Source organism: Emydura macquarii, unplaced genomic scaffold (genome assembly GCF_026122565.2).
Source record: "Emydura macquarii macquarii isolate MOO-44397 ecotype Brisbane River unplaced genomic scaffold, CSIRO-AGI_Emac_v2 contig_3240, whole genome shotgun sequence".
Classification (NCBI taxonomy): domain Eukaryota; kingdom Metazoa; phylum Chordata; order Testudines; family Chelidae; genus Emydura; species Emydura macquarii.
This window is the reverse complement of record NW_027133377.1, coordinates 6187242-6213217: the sequence shown is the minus strand read 5'-3', so window position 1 is coordinate 6213217 and position 25976 is coordinate 6187242. Positions and strand designations below refer to the sequence as shown.

Here is a 25976-nt window from a genome sequence, read left to right as displayed (position 1 = left end):
TTTAACTAGCCTCCTCATTTTTGAGTAATTCCCCTTTTTGAAGTTAAATGCTGCTGTGGTGGGCTTCTTTGGTATTTTCCCCCCCACAAGGATGTTAAATTTAATTATATTATGGTTGCTATTGCCAAGTACTTCAGCTATATTCACATCTTGGACCAGCTTCTGTGTGCGACTGAGGACTAATTCTAGAATTGCCTCTCCCCTAGTGGATTCCAGGATTACTGCTCCAAGAAACAGTCATTGATGGTGTCTAGAAATTTTATCTCTGCATCCTGTTCTGAGGTGATATGTACCCAGTCAATATGGGGATAGTTAAAACCCCCCATTACTGGGTTTTCTATTCTCGTAGCCTCACTAATCTCCCTGAGCATTTCACAATCACCATCCTGGTTAGGTGGTCGGTAGTATATTCCTTCTGCTATACTCATTATTCCAGACCAGAATTTCTATCCACAGAGATTCTATGGCTCAGTTTGATTCATTCAAGATTTTTATTCTATTTGACTCTATACTTTCTTTCCCATGTAATGCCACTCCCCCACCAACATGACCTACTCTGTCATTCCTATATATTTTGTATCTATTCCCACTGAACATCATCACGTCATCAAGTTTCTGTGATCCCTGTTATATCAATATCCTCATTGTCAGGGGGTTTCCTGGGTGTCCCAGGCCAGCAGTATCGCTTCGTGCCAGTGTCCAGAGCCACTCTGCCTAGTTCTCAGTAGCAGAGAGTCAAGGGCTGCTCTATAGTCCTCAGCAGTGTCATGTAGTGGCGAGAGTCAAGGGCTGCTCTGCCTAGCAGCTATAGTCCTCAGTAGCATTGCTTAATGGCAAGAGTCCTTCAAAGCAGTAGGCCATATACATGGCCTAGGGTCTGATACCCTTATTCATGCCCCCTGGGTCACTTCATACCCCTGTTTCCTGTAGCTCTGTCAGTATCATGGCTTAGTCTTGGGATCCCTCCTGGCTTCTTCCCAGGTTAGTCTGCAAAGCATCTTCTCCTGGCAACAGCAAACTATCACCCTCAGCTCCTGTGGTCAATGGGCTTCCAGCAGCTTGGCTAGGAAGCTTGGTCCCGGCACCTTGGAGTCCCAGCAGCTTCTTGGCAGGAGGCTGCTGCACCCAACTGCTCTCCTCCTCAGTCAGCCCAGACTGAGCTGAGCTGCTCCCTTTTGAATGCTCCTGCCAGTGGGAGCATGCCCAGCAGGGGCAAGGGGGCATGGCTTCCTACATTCATAGCAGCTCCTTAACCCTCACTTCACCAGTGCGAGATTGATACACCCCATCACTCTCATTTAATACCAGCTGCTCAGCCTCACCTATCTTAGTATTTAGATTTCTAGTATCTATATACAAGCACTTAACATTTGTCAATGTTTAATTGTTTGTCTTCAAGGGGTGTAATTGAATGGGACCCTTCTTTGTTTGACTGTTTCTCTTCAGCTCCTACCTGAACTTTATCAACTTCTATGCTATCTGCTTAACTAGGATATACACAATCCCCATTAATAGATCCTTCCCTAGGGGATATCTGTCTGAAACATGTGCTCACCTGCACCTGTTGGCTTTCCTTCATCCCATAGTTTAAAAACTCTTTACAACCTTTTTAATTTTACATGCCAGCAATCTGGTTCTGTTTCAGTTTAGGTGGAGCCCATCCTTCCTGTATAGGCTCCTCCTTTCCCAAAACGTTTCCCAGTTCCTAATAAACCTAAATCCCTCCTTTGAACACTATAATCTCATCCATGCACATTCTGCCTGTCCAACAGACCCTGTACCTGGAACTGGTAATGTTTCAGAGAATGCCATATGAAGGGTCTGGACTTCAATCTCTTACCTAGCAGCCTAAATTTGGTCTCCAGGACTTCTCTCCTAGCTTTCCCTATGTCATTTGTACCTACATGTACCACAACCACTGACCTTAGCACTGCACAGAAGTGTGTTCAGATCTCCCCAGAGATCCCCATCCTTTGCACCTGGGAGGCAATTCATCATGCAGTTCTCCTGGTCATCACAAACCCATCTATATTTCTACTAATCAAATCCTCTATTATATTACATGTCCCTTCCTAATAACTGGTGCAAGAGGATACTATTATATCAACTGGAAGGAGGGTCCCAACTATGGGATGGTTTCCCTCCACTCCAGTTTGATGTTCTCCTTCCCTGAGACTTTCAGCCTCCTTAACAGCACAGACTGGGGTGTCAGACTGGGGTGGGACCACTCTATAATGTCCTGAAAAAAGTCTCCTCTAGGTACTTCTCTGCCTCCCTTAGCGCCTCTGGTTCAGCTGCTGTGGCCTCAAGAGCCCATACCCAGTCTCCGAAAGCCATGAGCTGCTTGCACTGAATGCTGACATATGCCATTTTCCCCACAAATCAAGTAATCATACATGCTGCATTCAGTGCAATAAACTGGATAGCCTCCACTTTGCTGCTGGACTTCAGCCTGCATTATTTTTACTCTTGAAGTTTTTTTGGGGTGTGAGGCATGAGTTTATTGATCTACGTTTTAGAGAATGTTAGACGTGTAACCCTTCTGCCGGACCAAGTCGGCAACAGCAAGGGCCAGGTTCTATGTCTAGGGGTCCCTGTCAATGATACAACACCAAACTCGCTCGAGCCCCCACCCAGTCACCTGGGAAATTACACACTATCTCCTAGGTGCCCCCAAAGGGCAATACTTCCCCTCTCACAAGCACAGAGTCTGAGTGCAGAAAGAAACCTTTTAATAGCAAAAGAGAGGTAACAGCACTGGTTTGGGAAACAGTGCAAATAGAGTTCATGAATTTAATGAACCAAACCCTCCCAGAGTACGGGGTGTCCCCTTCACCTCTCCCTTCCTTCCCCTGTATTGACCGTAGTAGTTGCAATGTCCACCTCTCGGGTGTGGCTCCACCCCCTATGCCGCTCCTGTCCAACACAGGCTTGACCAGGCCCCTCCGCCGGCCGCTCCGCCCGCTGGCGCCGACAGCGCCTGCCTCCCTCCGCCGGCCGCTCCGCCCGCTGGCGCCGACAGCGCCTGCCTCCCTCCGCCGGCCGCTCCGCCCGCTGGCGCCGCGCCTCCCTCCGCCGGCCGCTCCGCCCGCTGGCGCCGACAGCGCCTGCCTCCCTCCGCCGGCCGCTCCGCCCGCTGGCACCGACAGCGCCTGCCTCCCTCCAGAGTTGCCTGTTGCTCACTAAGCTCTGTTAGTTATCAGGCAAGGTTTCCCAGATCCTCTACTGGTTCAGCTCTTAGTGGATTTCAACTCATGGGAAAACCTTCTGCTGACACACAGACAATGTTCCTGCTTTCAAAAAAGCAAAGACTCCAAGAGGAGTCATTAATTCTACCTTTTAACAGTGGGAGGAGAGTTACTCCATGCCTGGAGTACAGCCCTTTGCCAGGACCCATGCAATCCCAATAGGAGACTTCTCCACCTCCCCCCTTTCCAGGCTAAAACATCAGCCACCCTTGGGGAGCTCTGTTTAGTTTAGGGTGCAGATTTTATCATAACAAACTAAGCACAGTTTTGCTGACATCTATTCATACAGTTGAAGGACAACATTTCATTACCCCAGCAGTTAACACAAAAGTGGTTTGTAGCCAAAACCAGCCCTGCTAACCATTGCCCATTATGCTCAGCACCTAGGTAAATTATGCTAAATACTTATTTGTACTCATGCAGATACAAAACCCATGAAAATAAAGTGCCCCCCTTTCAGCTGCTGAGCAGGGAGAGTGCCATTCAGACCTGGCTTACAGATGTATCTGGCTCTCATGCTCCCTCTCTAAATCACCTCATAAAACTCCCTTGTTCGTTAGCTACTCTGGTCACTTAGTTGATGGGTTTTTAAACCCCTGTTCTCCCTGAGTAGCCCTGCCTCCTCATTAGAGGATCCTAAAGGGATTAGGGTTCAAAGGATGGCAGGCTAGAGCCTCCTTAGGATGCTCTCAGCCTTGCTAGCAGGCTGCTAGGCTCAGCACACACAGCCCCCCCAACAGACCTCACTATAAACTTCAAATCAGGCAGGTACACATAAAGCAGCAAGCACACAACAAACAAACTCACCCCCCAAGTTCATGAAGTCACTCGTCCTTCACCAGGAGAACTCCCTCACAAAATTTGCCTGTTTGCTGCTCCCAATCACTAGCTGCAAGACTGGAAGGCACCCCAGTGCAAATACTGGTTTTGCTAGTGTATAAAACACATTCTCCTCTTAGCTACGCTAATGTTTAAGTCAAATACTGTTAAACTTACTTAAGGAGGTAGGCTGACTGGGTCATATTCTATTATAGGTTACACTGTGTTAATCTGGAGTAAATCTATGAAATCAATGAATTTATTCTGGAATTGCAGTGGTGTAAATTAATCCTAATAAAACTGACTTCACTGGGGCTACTTATGTGAGTAAGGGGAGCAGAATTTGATCCTCCCTGGTGGAGACCTTTAGGTTCAACAACCATAGATTCCAGTAGTGCACCATTAACCCCAAAGGAATAACCACCACTTGGCAAGACATTCTTTTTTCTATTTTTTTAAAACACATTAGACCAAAAGCAAATTTACAGTTGAAATGTACAGCATCAGACTGTCTGCTGCTTGAACCCACATGGATCCATTCCTCATAGAGAAGCCAAGCCACAGACTGCTTAGCAAGATTCAGTAGTCATGAACAGAAAAACGTTCTTTAAAAAAAAAAATCTTACACCAAGGTTTAAGAAAGATGGTTAGGTTTACCTGCCACCCTGAGGCTTCCCAGGTTATACAGCACATCAGTAACTTCATGTTACAGCTCTTTATAAGATCGTTTTCTCTTAAGGCATATTATTTTTAGCCTGTTTTGTGAAACGTGATGAGCATCTAACATTTTGGATTAGATACTAACTATTCAGAACTTTTTTCTTGGTGATTAGGCTTGTGAGTACTGAAATAGCCTCTCCACCATCAGGCTGGTGCCAAGTGCTTGTCTCATTGGAACCTGATTTGTGTTCCAGGCACCAATCATGTTTGCTTTTTTACAGGTCTTTTGTGCAGGACAAATGGATAAGATCAGACACTTGTCAGTCCACAGCACAAACAGCTGAGCAGTGGGATTAGCACATTAGTGTCTTCAGAAGATGAGAGCCTATTAAACAAGATTAAAGCATTGGCCAGCCTTATCCACTCCATCCTGTAACATGATGTCCTGCTATTCTGCTAGAAAGAATGTCAGTGAACAGTATTAGCTAGTACACAAGAGCTAAGAAGAATTACTACAAGGAGCCTGACGAAAGAATCTGAGAAAAAGAAAAAAAGATCAAAAGCTACACTGTAAGCCGGTGGCATGGTCCAGCTGGGACATCATGACCCTTCCTCGGGCCCAGGCTCCGAGGAAGGCCACAGTGCCTTCCTTTAGGGGGATAACCAGTGCCTGTTTACAAGTCTTTAGCCCAGCCCCCGGCAGGGTGGGGCAGGCAAGCAGTCTACAGTCCCTGGCCCACAAGCCAGGCAGGGCTGGTTGTGCAGTCAGCAGCCCCCAGCCTTCCCACAGGCAGAGCTAGTAAAATAATCTGGGGCCCCTGGCCTTGCAGGCAGGTGGGTCCAGTAGAGCTCAGGATCCTCTGTCTCCCAAATGCAGAGGGTAGCACTCCCTCCCAGGGTGGTTAGGGAAGGGGGCAGGGGGATGCTGGCCCACCCGACTACACTGCGTCCCAGCCCAGGGCCCTATCAGCGGCAAAGCCATTTGCCACTGAGTCAGCGGGGCTCCAGCCGCAACATGCTGACAGGGTTTAGTCCCTGACTCAGCCGCTTGCTAGTCAGCTGTCCCTGGGCCACTTTCTCCCACCCTGTCCCCGGGTACCTGCAGGAAGCAGCCTTCTTCTGGGTCCCTGGGGTAGAAGGTGAGCAGCAGTCCCACAAGTCCATCACCATCAGCTGGCAGCAGGTCTGGGAACTCCTCTGCATCATCAGCAAAGGGCAGTTCCTCCAGTCCACAGGGTTCCATCAACTCCCAGGGGTCCCCAACATTAGGCAGCTCCTCCAGGTCAGGGCCAGCCTCAGGGGGTTCTTCCCATCCAGGAGTCTCAGGTGGCTCATTCCAGCTACTAGGGCCTGGTGGCCCCACCCAATCACTAGGTGTCAGCAGCCCTGTCCAATCACTAGGGTCTGGCAATCCAGGCAGGTTTTGGAGGCTCTGCTCAGTGGGGCAGTTGCTCCAAACAGCTTTGGGTCTGGGTGCAGGAAGACACATCTGCCTCTGGCAGCAACTTCCTCCCTACTGAGCTGCTAGGCCAGCCTTTTATAGTTCCTCTTCCTGCCTTGGTTCCGCCCCTCTGTTTGGCCTGTAGGGCCCTGCTCTGCCCAGCAGGTGCGTCGCAACCCTTCCTCCAGCCCAGGCTCCGAGGAAGGCCACAGCACCTTGCTACATACACAAAGATATCAGAGCCAATGAAGAGACCATCACACTTTACGCAGGATGATTACTAGTACAAGTGGGGAAAGTGCAGCACAAATGCTGACTTCTGTTGTTAGAATACACAGGTATATTCTTTTAATTCACATACTTTTGAATTGTGGAACTCCCTGGAAGATTGTGTACTATAAAACCAGTGAAAGGATCACATAAATATATATAGGGGTTTTTTCAACTGTGATGGACACAATATAGAGGAAGTTCTTCATTTTAGGGCAACACATAATCCCTAACCGGTGAACAAAACCTGATCTTGAATTAATTGGTTGTGTTCTAGGGACCATCATGGAAGAAGGAATCCCTGGGCAGTAGAGAAGCAATCCCTGTGTCTCTGATGTTTCTCACTCCCTATTGAGGAGAACAGTCAGTGGATCTTGATAGTTGAGTGTCCCCACCAGTTCTTCCCACCATCCCAGCTATGGTGCAGGGAGCTCTCACAGAGTATAGATCTGTATTGCATATTATATAGGATTCCAGCATTCTGCCCTCTCACCTTGCCACCTCACTCTTCTAGGATGTGGGTAGGATTTGTCTTTCAGTTAAGAGACTCAGATATAATTCAGTAGAAGTAATGACTACTGTATGTTAAAAATATTCTTTGTTTTCTGTATCCCTCTCAATCCTCCATGGGTGATAGGACACAAGAGATTCCAAGTTGCTTATACAATATGTACGAGAGGGTGCTATATGCTATGGAATGTGGTGTGCAGTCTCTCAGCAAAGTGGATGGCATGTGACACTCTGACTTTTTGGCTGAGAGATGTTGCCTAGGGAAGCCGAAGTGAAACATGCTTTTCACTTCACTGACATGCGAGATGCCAAAAAAATTCTGCCTGCCCTACTGGGAAATGAAGCATATACTGGGACACTGATCAGGTAATACTAATACTACTTAGAACTTACACATCGTTTCACATTTTCAAAACACTAGACACACCTTAATGAATTAAATAAGGCCCCTATTTAGGAATGCATCCAAACATGTGCCTCACTTGAAGCATATGAGGTATCCCACTGAAATCAATGGGACTCTTCAGGTGCTTTAAAATTATCTTCAAGAATAATGGCCTAAGCCTATGAATGTGGTAGGTAAGTATTGTTAGTCCCATTTTAAAAAATGGAGAAACTGTTTGTAATATATATTATGATAGATTTAGTTATATGTAATTATTTTTAGGAGCATCTAACCATAGCTGAGGATCTGAGTGTGGTTTGCTGAGGATTTGCATCTGCTAGCTGGAACCAACTAATTTGCTTGAAAGCAAGCTACAGACCCTTAAAGAGTACAACAGCTGCAGAACATCTGCCTGGAACTGGAGCTCAGAATTGTACATTTTAGCAACCTGTTAAAAATAAACAAAATTATTTTTAAAAAATCTAGACAAAATATCTCAAAACAAACAGAGAAACAGAGCCAGAGAGTTTAAGTTTGCTCAAGGCCACACATCAAGTCAGTGGCAAAACTCACGAAGGTTTAGCTTCCATCCCTCTGCTCTAATCACTAGACTATTCTGCATTTCAATTAAATACATATATGCAGAGTATGAAATGGTTTGGTGGACTATAAGAATGTTTTGCTTGCAACCATCAGAAATAGATTATGAAAATTGTGAGTGAATCCAATGGACTATATTATCATTTGCTGTAAGGCCAATAAAGAGACCTTAAAGTGGGCATAAATTACAGTTTCACTCACTTTAAGGCCATTGCCACAATGGCCTAAGTCACAATACTTCCATGGTAACTTTACAAACTGTGAGATATTCCGTTAATTTGAATTGAACTACTCACTGAGCAAAAAGTTGTGCACGGGTGTAAGTCTTTGGCGGGTCAGGGCCTCAGTGCAAACCCAAAATATACTATGTCACTAGTGTCTACACTTGTTCTTCAATGTTCTTTAAAAGTACAAAATTAGAAACTATCATAAGATCATTTTATTAGAGTTCAAAAGCAGAAGCCTGATTAAATAAAACACTCTAGCCAAATTTTTGAAGTAAATAGTCCTTATCCTTTTATAGGTGAAGACAGAATTAGGCTCTCTGAATGAAAGAGAGAAAAATGTGAGATCTGTAAAAGGTCTCTGAGGATCTTAAATTTTTCAAGGCATTGGTCTTAGTGGCTTGGGCTCAATCAGGAAGCATTGACAGGCATATTTGTCTAGTACTAGTTGTAAAATGATCTTGCTATAGATCTTCATGGTCATGTGGCTAAAAGCAAGTGTTTAATATCAGATACATTCTTTACTGGGGATGCTGAGCCAAGTCATAAGATTTGGTACTACCTACCTACCGTACTATAATTCATATCAGCAATATATTACTATGGTGATAAAGGGAACTTTGTAATGGGACCATTGATTGACTAATGGATTGCAGGCCCCTGAAATCATCTAAGGCTTCAACCACTCTTTGTTTTAATGTCTTCTCATCCCAACTTCCTGCATAAAAAGTTACTAGAAAGCCTTTAGTTTGTCGGGCTATTCATTGCATTATTTTTAGTAACAGCCAGATCTTATTATTTTGTGTAGTTATTGTTTGCAGTACTTTTATCTTTGTTTTTTAGATTTGCTTTTTTTGCTGGCAATCATCCCAAAGCCCTAAGGTCGTGTAGTTATGTTTGCAATCTATGTTTTAATATAGGAAAGGGCTATAAGGGAACAATAGTAATACAGATGCTTTTGTGAGTGATTTGCTTTGTGTGTGTGTGTGTTCAAAGCAAAAGTAAGCTGAATCTTAACAGCAGGGAAATAACAAAATATGGGTTCAGTTCTACATTACTTCTGCTCCCTAAAGTCTAATTTCAATCAAGGAACAGAAAAATGGGCTCTATGTCATATGTTATATAAAACAGTTCAACTTGCTTGGAGATCAAAGAGCATGCATCTGTCCTAAGGCAACAGATATACACAAAACTGTTTCCTTTGGGCCGAGGAGAGACTCCAAGCTCCAGAAAGTTAGGTGAATTTCCTTAAATAAATAAAAAATAGAATATGAGCGGTATTGCTGCTGTGTGAAAATATGCAATAAATTCTAGTGGGGGTTATACAGGAATATAACTGCATCTGATTTTAATAGCCTTCACTGAGTTGTTGTTCCAGTTTCCTTTGGAAACTCAAGCAAGATTGCATTTAGTATTTCTTTGTTATGAATTTTCATTTTGTTCAACAAGTAATTAGCAACCAGCTTATTTTTTAAGTGGATGAGAGTCATAGATGTTAAGGCTGAATGTCCAGAATCTGGAGATGTTATTCAAATGTGTAATACGTTAATTGCATACTTAAATATTCATTACCTCATTTTCTCTTTTTACTTTCAATTGAAAACTTGTTTTTATTTTCTCCTCCTCGTTCACTATCTGCTGCTCTGCTGCAGTGACTGGCAGGTTATAAAAGTCAGTAAAAATAGTGTTACTAGACATTTAGGTCTTGTACTGAAGATGGGGTCTCTCCTATTAGCATAAAGGAGGAGGGTGAGAAACCCAGATGCTCCAATAAGGGGCAGGAGGGGAAATGCTCGGTCTTGCCAAACCAAGGAATAAGCCATGTTAACTCCCTTAATGATGTTACAGGCCCCACATCAGCCCCAGGTAGGGGATTCCCTGTGGGCATGGCTCTTTCAGGGGACTTCCTTTCTCTCTCTCTCTCTGAAAGTGTGTTTCAGGTCCAGCTGCCAGAAATATGGGATCACAGAGGCCTTTCCAGCCCTTGCCCTGCCCTCCCATTGCTGGTGGCCCTGTTAGTGCAGCTCCCACTGTGATTGCACCCTCCTGCTGCACACAGGGAGCATGAGGTGCTCTACCCCAATGCATCTGTAGTCGCTACACTCCAAGGCCTGACAGGAGACATGTAGCGATGAGGAGTGCTTGTGGGTAGAGAGTCTTATTATCCCCATTTCCTGTTTAAGTCTCCCTGTTTCCTGTGGGAGCCCATGAGATGCGCATTGATCTGCAGCTCCCCAGGTAAGAGGAGTCCCAGAGGGTCCAGAGGTGAGGGAGCTAGTGTGCTGAGAATTCAGAGGCAATGGTACATAAAGGTATGAGGTCAGTGGTCACCTGTCCTGGCCAAAGGACAGGCCCCAACACATATTTTTTCCCCATCGGAACAGTGTTTTGGCTCCTTTATAGAGCGACTTGTGTCACTGGTGATTTAAGTTGGAAAGAAACAGCTCTTTTATCAGATCTACTATTTTACAGACTATGTTTTCCTTTTAAACACACTCAACATATGACAGTGGTTCCTCAGGAGAACAAATTAACAGAGCACCGAGGATTGCACATGTGATTGCAGGCGAAAGACACATGACAATTCACACGCACCCCTTCCTAGAGACCCTGCCCTGCACCAGGTTTAAATGGTGTAAACAGAACCTGACCACCTGAGCCTGCTAGATTTGTTTTTTGTTTTTAATTTCCCCCTTGCTACCACTAGTGTGGCTCCATCAGTATTAGGGAAGACAAATATAATAGTGAAGACAGACCACTGTCAAGCACCAGGATTTGAACCACTGGTTGTCTAAATTCCATTGTACTTTGCATGAAAGCAGCAAGAACTTGTATTTAACACTCTTACCATTTATACTCAAACAGTACATAACACAGAAACCAGAGCCTGCTGTAAACTGTGCTCTGCTGCTGTCTGTTCTGCCTTCTGCAGAGCAGAGCTCTACCTTTCAAAAGAGAGGATGACCTGTGGTCTCTGCAGCCACACACCGCATCCTTACATGACCATGACAAGCTGATCTACACATAGGCCTGCTCTGAACAGGATTAGATGACATGGTGGTTAAAATGCCAGCAGCCAGTCTGTACTAGCCCTCTGAGCCTTACATCCATTGAATCACTGGGTGAAGCAGCACCCGTTGTAACAATGAAGGGAACTTTTCAGAAAAAAAGTCTAGAATAGACACAGCCTACATAAACAATTAAGTTATAGCTGAGATCAACCATCCTATTTGGCCATAAAAGATTAAAATAAACAGGTTGATAGTGGAGAGGGCAGGGGAGTCTTGTCTAGGTTGCTAGCTTGAATCCAGACGAAGTTGGCAGCAGCCAAAAGTTTTTACCATCTAATGACTGTTTTGATCCCTAGGTGAAAAAGGGTTGGTGGTTTTCTCCTAGTTACTACGTCAAAAAAATACTGCCACAGTGATTGGTACTAATGGGACCCTTGTCTCAGTAGACAGGCCAGTGACTGAATGACTAGGAAAATTCTTCGACCATCTTTCCTTCATAGAGGTGGTTCCTTCAGGGTTGAGGGTAGTTTGATGGGCATTTTAGGGAAACTTTTGTAGTTGAATGTTTTGTGTCTGTTCTGTGGACAATTAGAGGATGTCAATCTCAAAGACATACGGTCTGACTTTTGTCAGATGCAATAAATTCACTAACTGAAAAAACTATTATAGCTAGATGAATATACATTGTATGTATGAATGAGAAAGGAAGCTGGGGGAGAGAAGATTTTACTTGGAGAACCTGGGCACCTGATGTTTGGAGAACCAGTCCTGATCCTAGTAGCTAGCCACTTTCTTTAATTAAGAAAAGATGCTTAATTATCAAACAGTTTAACCATTTCACATCTAGAAGTATATGTTAGCAGATACTCAGAAAGGCTACCCAGATAGACATCTGTTTTCATTATTAGTGTCCCTGATTCTTGTTTACCATTTTTAAGCTGAGTACAAGTTACCATATGTATTGAATTATATTGTTATGGTGAAAGGTTCTAATTGTTTGTGCATTTATGGTCACAGATGTATGGAAAGAGTTAGGTTACCCAGGAGCTGCACCTGCCTCCATGAAGGTGCTCTAAGCCAATGGGAGAGAGCGCTCCCATCGGCTTAATAAATCCTGTCTCTCTGAGAGGTGGTAGCTGTGTTGGCAAGAGAAGCTCTCCTGTTGACCTATGAGGTCGGTATAATTTACATCACTCAGGGGACTGGGTTAATCGCACCTCTGAGCGATGTAAATTACACCAAAATAATTTGTAGCGTAGCTATAACCTTAGATACCACGCAGTAATCCCCCATAGAAAGTAATTAAGGGTATTGTGGGGGTTAAAGCACTCTTCCTTGTCTGGGCCTATAGATATTTTTGTGCTGTCTTTGTGTTGCAGAGCAGCGGCACAAAGGGAGGGTTAAGTAGAGTGACAACCCATTCTGAATTGGGCAGGACAGTCCCGAAATGCAGAGTTCAAGTCCCAGTCCCAGGCTGAATGACTCTGGGACAGCATTTGTCCCTGATTCCCTTTGGTGCCATTCTGGCTGGGTGTGCTCAGGTGGGCAGCTCTTACCATGGCTCAGCTCTGACTTCCTGCGTGGCTAGGGGGCAAGGCCTGAGGAGGAGTGGGAGGGGGCTCTGGAGAGAAGGAACAGGGGGTGGGGCCACCGAGGGGGCCAGTGGGCCTGCATGTGTCCCACTTTTGCTTTTTGAAAAGGTGATCACCTAAGTTAATGGCCAGGCTATCTTTCTACACTATGTTGTCTGAGGGAGCCTTGGACTAGGGGTTTCTCAGCTGTAAAGTGCAGGGACTGAGGGAGGAAAAAGGGTACGTGTTTAAATATGTGTTTAACCAGTTGGATCGGTCTGCGCCTTCTGTGAGTCCTGAGCAGAGCCAGAGCCCTCCAGCATCTTAGAACAGAGCAATGGTGCCTTACATGAGGTTTCTGCAAGAACGGAATTAATTGTGGGCTGCTTGTTATCAGCTCTGTTGAAGGAAATAGGATATATGAACATTTTGAAAATGAGCAAATTACACTAGGAAAATACCTGATTCAGCATCACTGATTCTTTCTCCAAAGGGAAAACTGACCTTGAAGGCCTTGAATACTGCTCAGCAAAGGGGCAGAGATACAATAGCATAAGATAGTAACACAAAATGTATCTGTATTATGCTTTGGCCAAAGCTTCACTAGAGCTCTGAAGAATAGAACAATTAAATTGCAACATTTTCTCAAAGGTTTTTAACTTAGTGTATTAAATGTACTCATCTAATTCTTATTAGTGTTAATAGGAGTGATGCATGCAAACCTATCTGAGTAAATAAAACACATGACTGAGGTGAGTATTCTGAAGGGTCTTTTAAAGTTTCTATTAGGCCTTTTATAATTTATAAACAAGTATTCGCTCCAGACAGAATCTTGGACAGAATGAATTTAACATGGAAATTAATAATTCATACATATTTCCCCAAAATGTAATTTGGCCATTTTTTAGTTATATGAATACTTGTGAAGGGAAATGAGAGATAGCATAGTCTAACTGGAAAATGTTTTTGTAACTGGAAATTACAACGTTAGCAGCAGTAACTTTTTTCATGTGTCCATACAAACTTTACAATGTCTTTATATGATGGGTTCTTATGACACAGTCAAAGTACAGTGAAACTTGCATTAAGGTATATTCAAGGTATTGCAGTCCAGGCTATAAACAAAAATGAGTTCCCCAACTGTGATGTTCTTTAACTAAAGGTCAGAAAAAAATGTATTTGGAAACCTCATATGGTAACTTAAAGTAGTTGTTATAGATGGAGGATGCCAGTAAAAGAGAATCTTTGTTGCAGGTTTCTCCATATAGTTTAAAAGACAATTTGAACAAATATAATACAGTGGGGGGGAAATAGTTTAGCCTGCATTTACAAGCTGGAGTTTTAACATTGAAATTCCAGTTCTTTATGGACTTTCAGGGTCTATCTTTGTGGGGGATGGGAAGGATTTCTGTATAAATGAGGGCTTATTTTATCAAGTGTTAAATGCTTTCTGAGGTTAGATGTGACACAATTACTGGACTCATTGTTCATGAATCTATAGAAGCTGCAAAGCTTTCAGTTCTTGGGAGACACATCCCCTACGAATAGCAATCCCAGCCTTTGTAAGTCTATATCACCTAGCAATATCATGAAAAAGAGAGAGACTGTTGACATCAAATAAGCCAAAGCAGTTTTGGAATTTATGCTCTAGTACATCAGGCTCAAAGGAAGCTTACAGGCAATGAGGAGGAAAACTGTTCCTTCTTCAGCAAGCTGGAAATACTGTTGCAGCTTTAAGGTATCTATGGTAAATATTTTTATTCATGCAGCTTGTCTGTATCTTTTAAAATTCCTAGAGGCTTAAAGTCAGAGGCTAGAGGCTTAAATTTGAGTTTCCACTTTTATAGCACAATGGATTGATAAGAATAGCACTTGTTGCAGAGGACTAGAGCATCTGCTACCTACTGCAACCACTTAGAAATGATCATTTCTTTTCCAAACACTAAACACAGATTTTTGGCTCTGTTTCTATGAATCTGTCTTTATCTAGGTGATTATATGGCTCTTGTCACTGTAGTATCAGAGTGCTGAGATGACAAGGTGAACTCTTAAATCCCTTGTCTTTTAACATGTGTAAAGCCAGTTGCACCTAAATGCATTTGTAATGTTTAAATCTACAACCAACACAGTTACTAGCCATATGATTCCCCTTCCCTTATGTGAACAGATGAGAACCTGAACTTGTTTCTCTTGGCTGGGAATGGGGCGCAAGTTGGGAGTGCTGGCGTATTCCTCTCTGCCTCCACCCCCACAATGGCTCTCCTTGGATGCTCTGGAGAGTTGGCACTTCAGGGTTAGTTGAGGGAGAAGGCTGGGATTGGGACAAGAGTGCTAACAGCACTCCACCAGATTGTCTCCATCTCCCAAAAACCGTGTATGGGAAACCCAGCATCAATTAATACTGTCTGGGTTAGCATTTGTTTGTGTGAGTCCCCGCTCTGTACTGACATGCGCCCCTCCTTCTGTCTAAAGGGGGGTACCTCATGGCAGCAGGGAATCTCTGACAGCCTCGTTCTTTCAGAGTTGTGCTGTCAAGGGCCATAGAGAAGGTAACATAGGCCCTCTGCATGGTCCCCGATGGAAAAATTAGCAGACAACCCTGTATATACAAGCTCAGGGAGTTTCTAGTTCCCCCATAGGTTATTTCCACATGATCAGTCTATGGAAGTTACACCTCTGTAACTGGGGGTCCAATGCAAAGTGCACTAAAGACAATGGGAGTCTCTCCTTTGACTTCAATGGGCTGTGAATCAGGTCAGTTATGTTTAGTTCTTATACTGTGCTCAGTGCCATGATATCAAAGCAGAGGGTCCCAATAAGTGCAATCTGTGCTCAGATATAACTGGACTGCTTGAATTAATCTTCTGTCCACACCTGAGCAACAAACCAAACCAGTTATTACTGTACTTGAAAGCAGTGATAGAGCACAGGCCTAATTAGCACAGGAAAAAGAAACATTTGCCAATGGTGTTTTTATTTCAGGTAAAGCTTCCGTGATTTGCTTCTTTGGGGTGGATAGGTCTGAGGAGTGCTCAGGTTACAGAGAAGGTCCAATGACTCACACTTTACCCTTATTTGTATAGTCATTTAGTAAAACAAAATTGCAGCAGCTGCATGATGTTTTTATGACAAACCAAAGCACCGGGAATGCAAATATACATTTAGTTCTGAGCTGAATGTTTTTTTTCCTAGCATCTCCTATGAACAAGCCTATACCTCAGTCTGCAAGAATGAGCTTTACAAAGTTTGATTCGGAGAAGCACCCAAAAGTCCCAGTGCTAATCCAAACCTTTTTCCTCTGCAGCTCTTGCAAAGGCAGGCTGTCTCATGAGACTTCCAGTATTTCCTCATTAATGACTTGCTGGAAATACCACTACAGCAACCCCTCTTACTATATTATGATACTTCCATCTCAGGCTAACAGGAGAGGTATTAATTTGCAAAAAAAATAAACAAACTGAACTCTTTTTAATCTCCAAGATAGTTTCTGGTTTGGGTGAGAGTTTGATTCTGTTTATATTTTATCCAAACCGGTGCATTCCTTTCTAATTCAAGAGTCCTGACAGAATGAGTCTTTATTGGCTAATTTGCATCCTGATGAGAAATTAATTGTTTCCACTGCTTACGACTTCCAATGTATTGCACATACCTGGGACCGCATGAAATAAACGTCACAGTTTTCTCATTGCATTTATGTCCAGTTGAAAACCTCCTTTTAGCATGGTTCTCTGGCTGAATAATTTAAAATCACATTTTTATCCCTTTAGTTTGACTCCAAGATTCCAAGTTACGTAAATCTTTTGTCTCTTAATAGAAAAAGAAAAAATTAGATAATGGTTGTCAAAGCTGCATTTCAGTCTCTGCAGTCTTATTATAATCAGCCATTCAAGACCTGCTTTTCTAGTTTATCAACTGGATTATTTACACCTTCAAATTTCTAAAGTGTAAGTATAGGTACCCATCCGGTTCCCTCATTGCCTAGCCTATAAATTAAAATAACAAAATAAGCCTATAGATAAACCCACTTCAGCCCAACCCCCTTCTCAACAGCCTTTGGGAAGAAAAATAAAACAAAACAAAAGATGGGCATTGCCGGAAAAGTTAACAAATCTCAGCTTTGGGAGATGAAGGGGGAGAAGAAAGTTCCAAAACCAAGGACCTCTCGCAAAGAATATACTGCCAGCAGCAGGATTAGAGCATAGCACTAAGATGTCTCTCTTACCATTATTCCATACACTGTAACCATTTCAATGTTTGTTGTGGCTTTTGTTAGCCTTATTTTTAAGACAACATTAAAGGGTTATATGCATGCATGTGTGTTTAATATAAATGATAATCAGCAGCAGTACAATTTACTAGGTTCTGTGAAGGAATTATTGGCACTGATCTCTTGGGAAAGTTGCAACACTGGAATTTAAAAAGAATTTTTTTGTAACTTATTTGAAAGTTTTCCATTCATCATGAAGATTTATTGATCATTCTAGGACTATGGTATAATTAAGCATACAAAGGCTTGGCAGTTATAGCAGAGGCATATCCTTTTAGAAAGGCTAACTATGTTAAACCAAGGAAATTCCAATCAGAGAAAGGATTGGGTCATATATAAGTTCAATGTAATGGATATAAATATACATGGTACCATTTCCAAAAAACAGGTACATGACCAGACTATAAATATTGAATGTATGTCTCATTTGTTCAGTTATTTAATAACATTACTTTAAAAAACCCATCACCCTATTTCAATTTTAACCATTTTTATAGTTGAATTAAAATCAGCTATGCCAGATTCATGGATTTTTGTGTTGCTAGCATTCACGGTGTAGCATTAAATGGAAATACATAATCTGAAAAGAATCTTCAAAGTTTTGTGGAAAATGACACTTAGCTATGCCTCCCCCCACACCCCAGCTATGAAGAAGAGCTCTGTATCATCTTGAAAGCTTATCTTTCACCAACATAAATTGGTCCAATAAAATATAACACATCATCCACTTTGTCTCAGATATGAAACAGGTGGCTAGCTGCTCTCCAAATGAAATGTTATTGTTAAAATAAAGTAAACATTATTTTAAAGCAAGGAAAACACATCTAAAGTTTGTTTTACAATTAGAGAAAAGTGAAATGTTCCCCAACCCTTCCCAACCCCAAGTTTTTTATATATTTATATATTGAAAATATTTTAAAAGGATACAAAATTTTATAGACATATTATATTAATTAGTACACTTAAATATAGCTTAATTATATCATGAGGCAGATACTTTTAAGTTTTAATGCCAACTCCAATGTTTCCCAAAAAAGCATAAAATTATATAAATATACAATAAATATTTGTTACACATGGTGAATAATAGAGAACAAGTCCACAGACATTAACTTACATTTGCACAAAAGTCTTTACTTTAACAAAGCAATAGGCCCGCTGACATGAATAAAATACCTTTGCCACAAACAGACCACAGTAAGACTTCAAATGAGTGACTTAAAAAAAAATCTTATTTAAACTAAAACTGCCAAGCCTATGATCATATATATTAGGTCTGGCATGTGACAGCCATGGAACCATATTGTAATTAATTGCCTGGTTCATCTTACAAAAACTGTAAATACCAACACCTTGGGGAATAATTTATAACACATCAATACATTTGCATAGAAGATTCATTTGCTATTCCGTTCCTAAAAAAGAATCTGTAGATTTTTTTAAATGTACAATTATTTAAAAAAATAGAAGTCAGATTCTTCAGTCTTCACTCACTTTGTGTAATAAGCTACTCCATGAGTAGCCCCACTAATTTCAATTACTTAAGAGTAAGAGTGGCAGAATCTGGACATAGATCAATGTACAGTATTTTTGAGAATCTACAAGATATAGTCCGACATCTGGCCTTATCCTGGCTGAGCGTTGTGTTTGAGTAAGGACATATCTGTAAACTCTATTTCTATATTTCTGTTCTTTCTAGTTACATTTAAACAAACGGTTACTTCTCTTGTAGAAACTTAAAGTCAATCAGAAATAATTATTTTAATCCTATGTCCAAGTTAGATTCCTTTCATGCTCTATCTGTCCTTCCATTGCCAAGTTAGAAAATAGGTTATTCACCTATACACTGAATCATTTCACCTCTTCCTGTTTTCTAGGTGGCTGCCTTTTCAAAATTTTGTGGTTGGAAAAATGAGAGACAATAGAACCATTGTCACATCTGAAGTTAGACCTTAGTAGAGTCAGTTACTCTTCATGGCTGAAATTAAAGTCAATCATTAAAGTCAATGGCAAAACTTCCATTGACTTCACTGGGGCCAGGATTTCACCCCTTCTGTCTCCAGAAAGGGTTCGGAAATACTTTTGAGGTTGTAATTGCTTCATTCAGTATTTTCAGGGTTATGAAAAGTAAGGATATTTAACATACACATAACTGATGGAGGACAAACTGATTTGAACAAAATCAAATCCTCTCCCACACGATCCATCAGTTTGTATAAAGCAAACTCAAACTGGACCTCTTCTGAGAAGTTCAGGTAAATACTTCATTTCTAGTTTCCATCTGGGAGTAGCATGTCTGAAATCTCTCCATAAAGCCTGAATTTTGCAGCCTCAAAACCTTCAGCTAAATGTCTCTCACTTTATTTCTGTGCATTCTACTGCTGCAACAGCACACTCTTGCTAGCAGTCCCTAAGCTTAAACATATTGAGGATGGAGGAAGAAATTGTCATTGAGCATGTGGGGCAGCTCAGTTCTGGTAGTCAATTCTTCTGATGAACTGACAGATCCAGAGTCTGTTTACTTTTAGTATAAGGACCATTTATTTCATTCATCTTTGGCTGACCGGGGTGCTTGGGCTAATTTATGGGATAAAGTCTACTTGTATATTGATCAATTAGGTGGGCTAGTTGAGTGTTGAACATATGTTCAGGGATAATTCGTGAGAAGGGAGAACATTTTACAATGAGCCTGATCTTCAGTGATTTAGACTAGAGATGCAAAATAGGGCACAAATGTTACCAATATTAAATACTCAGGTGGGGGTGAGCTACTTTCCCTCAATCTAGTGTGCATGTTTCCCCCCACTGTATTCACCGCAATAGCTGTACCTAGTGCTTACCTACATTTATCCTTTACTTAATCATTTTTGCTCTGTTTTTGAGTTTCTAACTTCAAAAATACTGATTTCATGCTGTTGGACTACTAGGGCATTACTGCAATTGGATAGTCACATCTAACTGGATTTGGTGTTAGTTATCCCAGCAGTGACTATCACACCTATTTTTTTTTTTTACAGTCTTATTTATTCATGATACTATTTGTTTAATGGATTAAAGCGGCCTTAAGATTTAGAACTTCTTGAACATATCCAAATATATTTGGTACTTCAAGCTAGAGCTCTCTTTCTACCTCATTCCAGAGCCACTCCTCAGGATTCCTTCAGGCCTGAATTCTCTCAATTTCTCAAGTGCCCTATTTCCCAGAAACGCAATGGGCAGAGCACATTAGATATTTCTTTTGTCATCAGTGGAACATTAGGCTATAGTACACACATCAATATACAGGGCAAAGGCACTGCTCTGCTGCTGAACACATGGCGCTAAATACATTGAAGATTTACACTTAAACCAATGTGTGGTAACTCATCACTGAACTAGGCCCACACTGCCCAATCCTGTGGCCTCCATGATCTAAGTTTACTGTACTCTGTTCAGACCACATTTTGTGAAATTTTGTTGTGCTTCAACAAAACATTTGATCCAAGCACAAAAAGTTTTTTATTACATTTTATGTCATTGCTCTCAACACGCTGTATTTTCAATATGACAAGTTCTAGTCATATGGTGAGGAGTGAAATATTTTAGGAATTGCAATCAATTTCCTGCCCAAGAGAGGAAGGGGGAGGGGGGGAGGAATTGAAACACCCTCCCCACCCCACCCCCAAAAAAACCCCACACAAATGTTATATAAGCAAATCCAGTTCTTTCAAAATATAGCCATTAAAAAAAAAAAAAAGCAGCATGGAGCCAGAGAGTTACACAAGTGCTGTTTTTAAGCTTGCAGTTCAGCAATGTGAAGCAGAACATCAGCATTCTTTTTCAGTTGCCTCTTTTTTTTTTTCCATTTATTTAGTCAGCAGCCTGATTCAATATCGCAAACACCTTCACAACATACAAAAAAAGCCCCAAATTTGTTTTATCCAGAACATATGATGATGATATTTTTTTCCTTTTTCTACCTTGTGGGAATCTAAAAGTAAAAAAATAAACAGTAAAACTATGACAACAGCACCTTGACATTGTTTTAATTCCAACGCTATCAGAAGTTAAAAGCAGTAAACAGATATAATACTAACAGGAATAAAGATACTTACTGTCTAAAATGTAAACAGAATGTTTTGGTTCAAATTTTTTTTCTGAAAGAGGACAGTTTATCATCAATTCACAATTGAAGCAGCATGCAATTTTATTTTATTTTTTTAAACTTTTTACGTTTTCAATTCTTGGCAACGGCAACAAACCACAATGTTATCGAGGAATGTAATGCAGAGACTTATTTGTTTTAGTTGTGCGCAAATGACGTTTGTTCCCCTTCAGGTCATGGATATGTTCAATAAATAGATTGTGGAACCACTGTACTGTATAAACTTCAGTTATACATGCAGTCCATAAAATTATTTTTTTACTGAATAATTTACCCTGTTATGTATATATACAAATAGATAATTTTGTCTCAATATAATCTATACAACACGAATCCACTATCTTCCCCTTTTAATGGTCAATGTACATACACAGGAAGTGTCTATTCTTATAAACCGCCAGCCAACTCTCTTTTTGTTATCCATGGTGAGAGCTCGCACGTAAGACTGGGTAGTTCGGCACTGAGAATTCCAGTGCCTCTTGTCTATACCCCTGCAACCCTCTTTCGTGTAACCTTTGGGATTGCATTTGGTCTCATAGAAGTATTGCTTCAGTTGGCCTTTGGGTACTGGGACTTTTTCCAGGACTGTAACAGTTGCACCAGACATGTCCACTGCAGTCTTTTTTTCTGCTGCTGTTACCCACTCACTAGTACTGTCACATACGCTCAGCTCCCCACGGCGAGCAGGGTCAGAGTGGCGCCGGACCCTCATAGACATATTTGCAGCATCCAAGTAATTTTTGTACTCCTCAAGCAGAAAGAGCAATGGAGGCTCCAAAGGCACTTGACTGCTTAGCATAACCCGAGATGTGTACAAGTCTGCATCCTTGTTTTCCTCACTGGGCTGGACGTCCTGCTCCTCATCTAGAAGCTCCTCTATGACATGTTCAAAAGTGTCTGCCAATGATGTCAGTCCTCTTGAACCAGTGTTGGGCCCACTTAAGCTCTCCAGAGTCCCATGGGTCCGAAGACCTGGGTAAGCCAAGCTGCCTTGTCCTCTGATACTTGCTTCTTTCATTGGGGCAGCTTTCATGCAACTGAAGTATGAAATAACCATAGTAAGGAAAAGGATGGTCATCACTCTTCTTACTTGGTGGAACTATTAAGGACAAGATAGAAAACAAAAGTTTAAAATTTCATAGACGGCCAAAACAACTCTATATGCATTTAGTTGACCAGAGAGGAGAAATGTTTACTTATGTATTGACTGTTATGAACATCAGTTGAACAAAGGTAGAGCTTAATATCAATAGTGCATTATCATTTCTGTTTCATAAAAAGGCACTCAACATTTGTCCCTTGATTTAGAGCTTCAGCTAACACATAAGCCAATGAATAGGTAACTCTGCCCACGGTCTCTCACTAGTAAGTGTCACACTTCAGATACTATGTAGATTTAATGACCTTCCATTTGTGGTGCAAGTGTAACAGCAGATTGGAAAGGGTACTAAGCAACCACAGTACAACTGTAAGAATTTGAAGTTTCAGAGATAGCTGTATACTTGTAACAGACAAACACTGATGTAGAAGCTGAGATGTACAGTAGGATACCTTCTTTTGGCTACTAAAACCAATTTGACATTTTGTAGGTCACAGCATGGATATTCTGGGCACAAAGTAATTAGCTATGCATTTAGTCTCTATCCATCTACAGCTTGAACAGTGCTAGCAACAGCCATGCTAAATAAAAGTTGCTCTGCCAGAACCTCCTCCAGCAACTGTTTTCCTACGTGGTTGTTGCTCATGTGGGTCAAACAAGATTTCCATTTGGAGCGTGCACACACACGTTTTATTCTGAGGATTGTTGTGGCCCAAACCATGGCACAGCATGTCTGCCTGAGGTTGTCAAAAGTACATGTAGACACAACTGCCAGAAGTTGTAATTATGTTGTGAAAAAGACCTTCGATCACAAATAGAAGCTATACAATTACAGTTGGCAGGCCTACTCCTTGCCTAATATTATTAGGTGTGTACAGAAATTGACTATGCAACCAGACAAACCACCCCAGAGGAGGGGATTTTCTACTGTAATAAACATCTTAACATGCAGCTTACGTAAATAAATTGTTTGTGTCATCTGAATGTGATAGAAATGTTTCAACACGTTATATATTGAAAGGATAATAATAAAACCACTGTATGGTAACTGGCAAGGGCCAAATCCCAAGTCTTTATTCAGGCAAACTAGCTGTTGAACTCAACATTGATTTCAGTGACAGTTTTGCCCGAGTAAGAATGGCAGCAGTTGGCTCCAGTGCTTGAGCACAGGAGCTAGGATGAATTTGAAAGGTAGGACCAGCCATTAGGACCCTGAAATCACCCCAGGGGTTTTCTGCCATATTTAAATATTATGACTGTCTGGTTTGCCTTTTGTCTCTCACACTCAGCCCACAGTCAGTGGTGTGAGGTGGGCCAGGTGAGAGAAATGCTTGCATATTTGATAAAGGCAAAGAGCATGCACTATGGGACACAAGGGAACAGTGAGGGAGTGGTTTATATGTTATCAAATCCCACAACACCCTCCCAGCAGAATTAACAAAATTTGCTCTTATCAGCACCTCAGACAGTCTGCTTGCATGTCTCTCCACCTCCCCCTTTGTTTTGTCTTTTTAGATTATAAGCGCTTCAAGGTAGGAACTGTCTCTTCCTATATATGTCTATACAGTGCTCACTTTAGATGCTACATTGCACATTTTAGGTGCTCCTATAATAAGAAATCCCAATCCCTCAAACTTCCCATTGACAAAGAGAGCTGTGTTAATGATCTGGAAGTGCTGCTGCAACATCTTCTCAGTCCACTTGTTACTTTTTCCCCCTTCCGATTCCTGCTCATGCCAGTCCACTGCTTGCTAGAAAGCAATGGCATTGTTCACATTTTTTAAGCAGCAGCTAATGTTCGTTTCAGTGCTTTTGAAGTTCATTCGGAAGTACCTCATACTTGGCATGCACACTGGAGTAAATGCTGTTTCTGTCTGGCAACAGGGTGCTCTGTAGAAGTCTTACTTCATCTCCTACAAATATTCTGTGGGAAACCAGTACTCCCAAATTCGCAAGTGGAAAACAAATCAAACTGAAAAGCTACACATGCTAGAGGGACGCTGCCCAGGTTTTAGGGACCAACATTCGCTTAGTGAAGGGTTATTTCTTTCAAGAGGAATTTACTTGAGGATCTCCCCAGCTCAACTCACCCCTCATGTCTAAGTCATTCTTCCTGTTTAAGTGTGTCAGTGTGGCGCAGGTACAGTGAAATTAAACAAACCTGAAGTCTATGACTCCCAGGAATGTAGTGCTCTAAGGATGAGGAAGAATCATATTTTGTACATAAATGATTTTTTTCATCCTTGGCTCTCAAAGAATCTTACACACTGGGTATCATTATTAATATAAACATAGATTTAACTTACTGAGAGACAGGACACCTGTGACCCTGAGAGATTATGCTCCCATTGGTTCAGCTAGCACCCAGGAACTGAGACACTCAACAAATCTGTGGACGTTTTGAAAATTCTGCCCTAAGTGATTTGTCTAAGGTCACCCAATAAGTTAACAGCAGAGCTAGGAACAGAACCCAGATCCCATAGCTTCCATTCAAGTACCCATTACTATTATTATTATTTGTATTACAATAGTGCCCAGAGGCCCCAGCCAAATTCCAAGCTCCATTGTGCAGGGAGCTGTACAAGCATAAAATAAAAAACAGTCCCTATGCCAAAGATCCTACAGTCCAAATAGGGAGTAGACATGACAGGTGGGTGTAAAACACAACAGGGTCGGGAGAGGAGAGACGAGGGTAAATGCAGTAGGGACACAAGGTTGCACATATTAGCTAGGTGTACAGTTTGGAGGCTTCAAAGTTTATTTCAAAATTAGGTAAATGAATAAGTGACAGAATTTATCACTAACAGATTATCTATCTAGCCATTAACATTAGGCAGTTTACAGTGGGCATCATGATAGCAATGGGTCTTAAGAAGGGATTTGAAGGAGAAGAGAGTAGTGGCTATGCAAAATAAGTTAGGATGGGCATTTCACCAGAGGGGCCCTAGCCATTTTGCTGGCCAAGGTGGAAAATGTTTTTGGCACCTCCCTCCCTCACAATTGGCTGGAGCGAGGGGAAGGCCAGCCAAAACTGAGTGGCACAGCAGTTCAGCATCTCTGGAAGTTGGCACCCAGGTGACTGCCCTGCTCACCTCCCCTAGAACCAGCCATAAGGGATAGTGTGGAAAAGAGGCACGGTAGTGCTTGTGGGAGACAAACAAAATGGTTCAATACATTAGTCTATAGAGATCTTCTGCCAGCTGGCCATTGGTCCATCCTGTCTGTCAGCACTCAATACCTAATGCTTCAGAGTAAGTTAGCCCGCGCAGTGCACCTAACCAGTTCTTCCCTCAATCTTTGTAGAAAAAAGAATCCACCCTAATCTTGATCAGTTTACACCCTAGAGCATGACATTTGATTATCTTTATCGTACATAAGTAACCTGGAGGGATGGGGGTTAAAGTCCAATTAGGCTGTCAATCGCATTAACAATCCTCTCAGCCATCTAGCCTCTACATTGCTAGAGTTGCATAACAATAGCGCACATGCAGATTTGTTGATGGAAGGGTCACCACATCATGGCTCCCTCCCCCTCCCCGCTTTTAGCAGTTTAGCCTGACAGCAAACAGAAAAACTGTATCTGGTAACCACCCTTTTTTCCTTTTACCAGTTTAGCCTGGCAGCAAACAGAAAAACTATATCTGGTATCCACCATACACACACATTTCCGGTAAGTGCATTTTGGGACCTAAAATTTCAACAGTGTCCCCTTTAAATGAGTTATGGA

At 41.9% G+C, this 25976-nt stretch overlaps 1 protein-coding gene across 5 annotated transcripts in view; it reads right to left on the bottom strand.

Annotated features, from left to right (window-relative positions):
- Positions 1 to 21287: 21287 nt before the first annotated feature.
- The window catches only part of BDNF (brain derived neurotrophic factor), a 46596-nt gene continuing 41907 nt past the window's right edge, over positions 21288 to 25976 (bottom strand). For all 5 annotated transcript variants that reach the window (XM_067532044.1, XM_067532046.1, XM_067532047.1 and 2 more), the window contains exon 2: positions 21288 to 22249. In XM_067532044.1, coding sequence (XP_067388145.1) covers positions 21488 to 22249 — 762 coding nt within the window. In that variant the 3' untranslated portion in view covers positions 21288 to 21487. The remainder of the gene's footprint in view (positions 22250 to 25976) is intronic.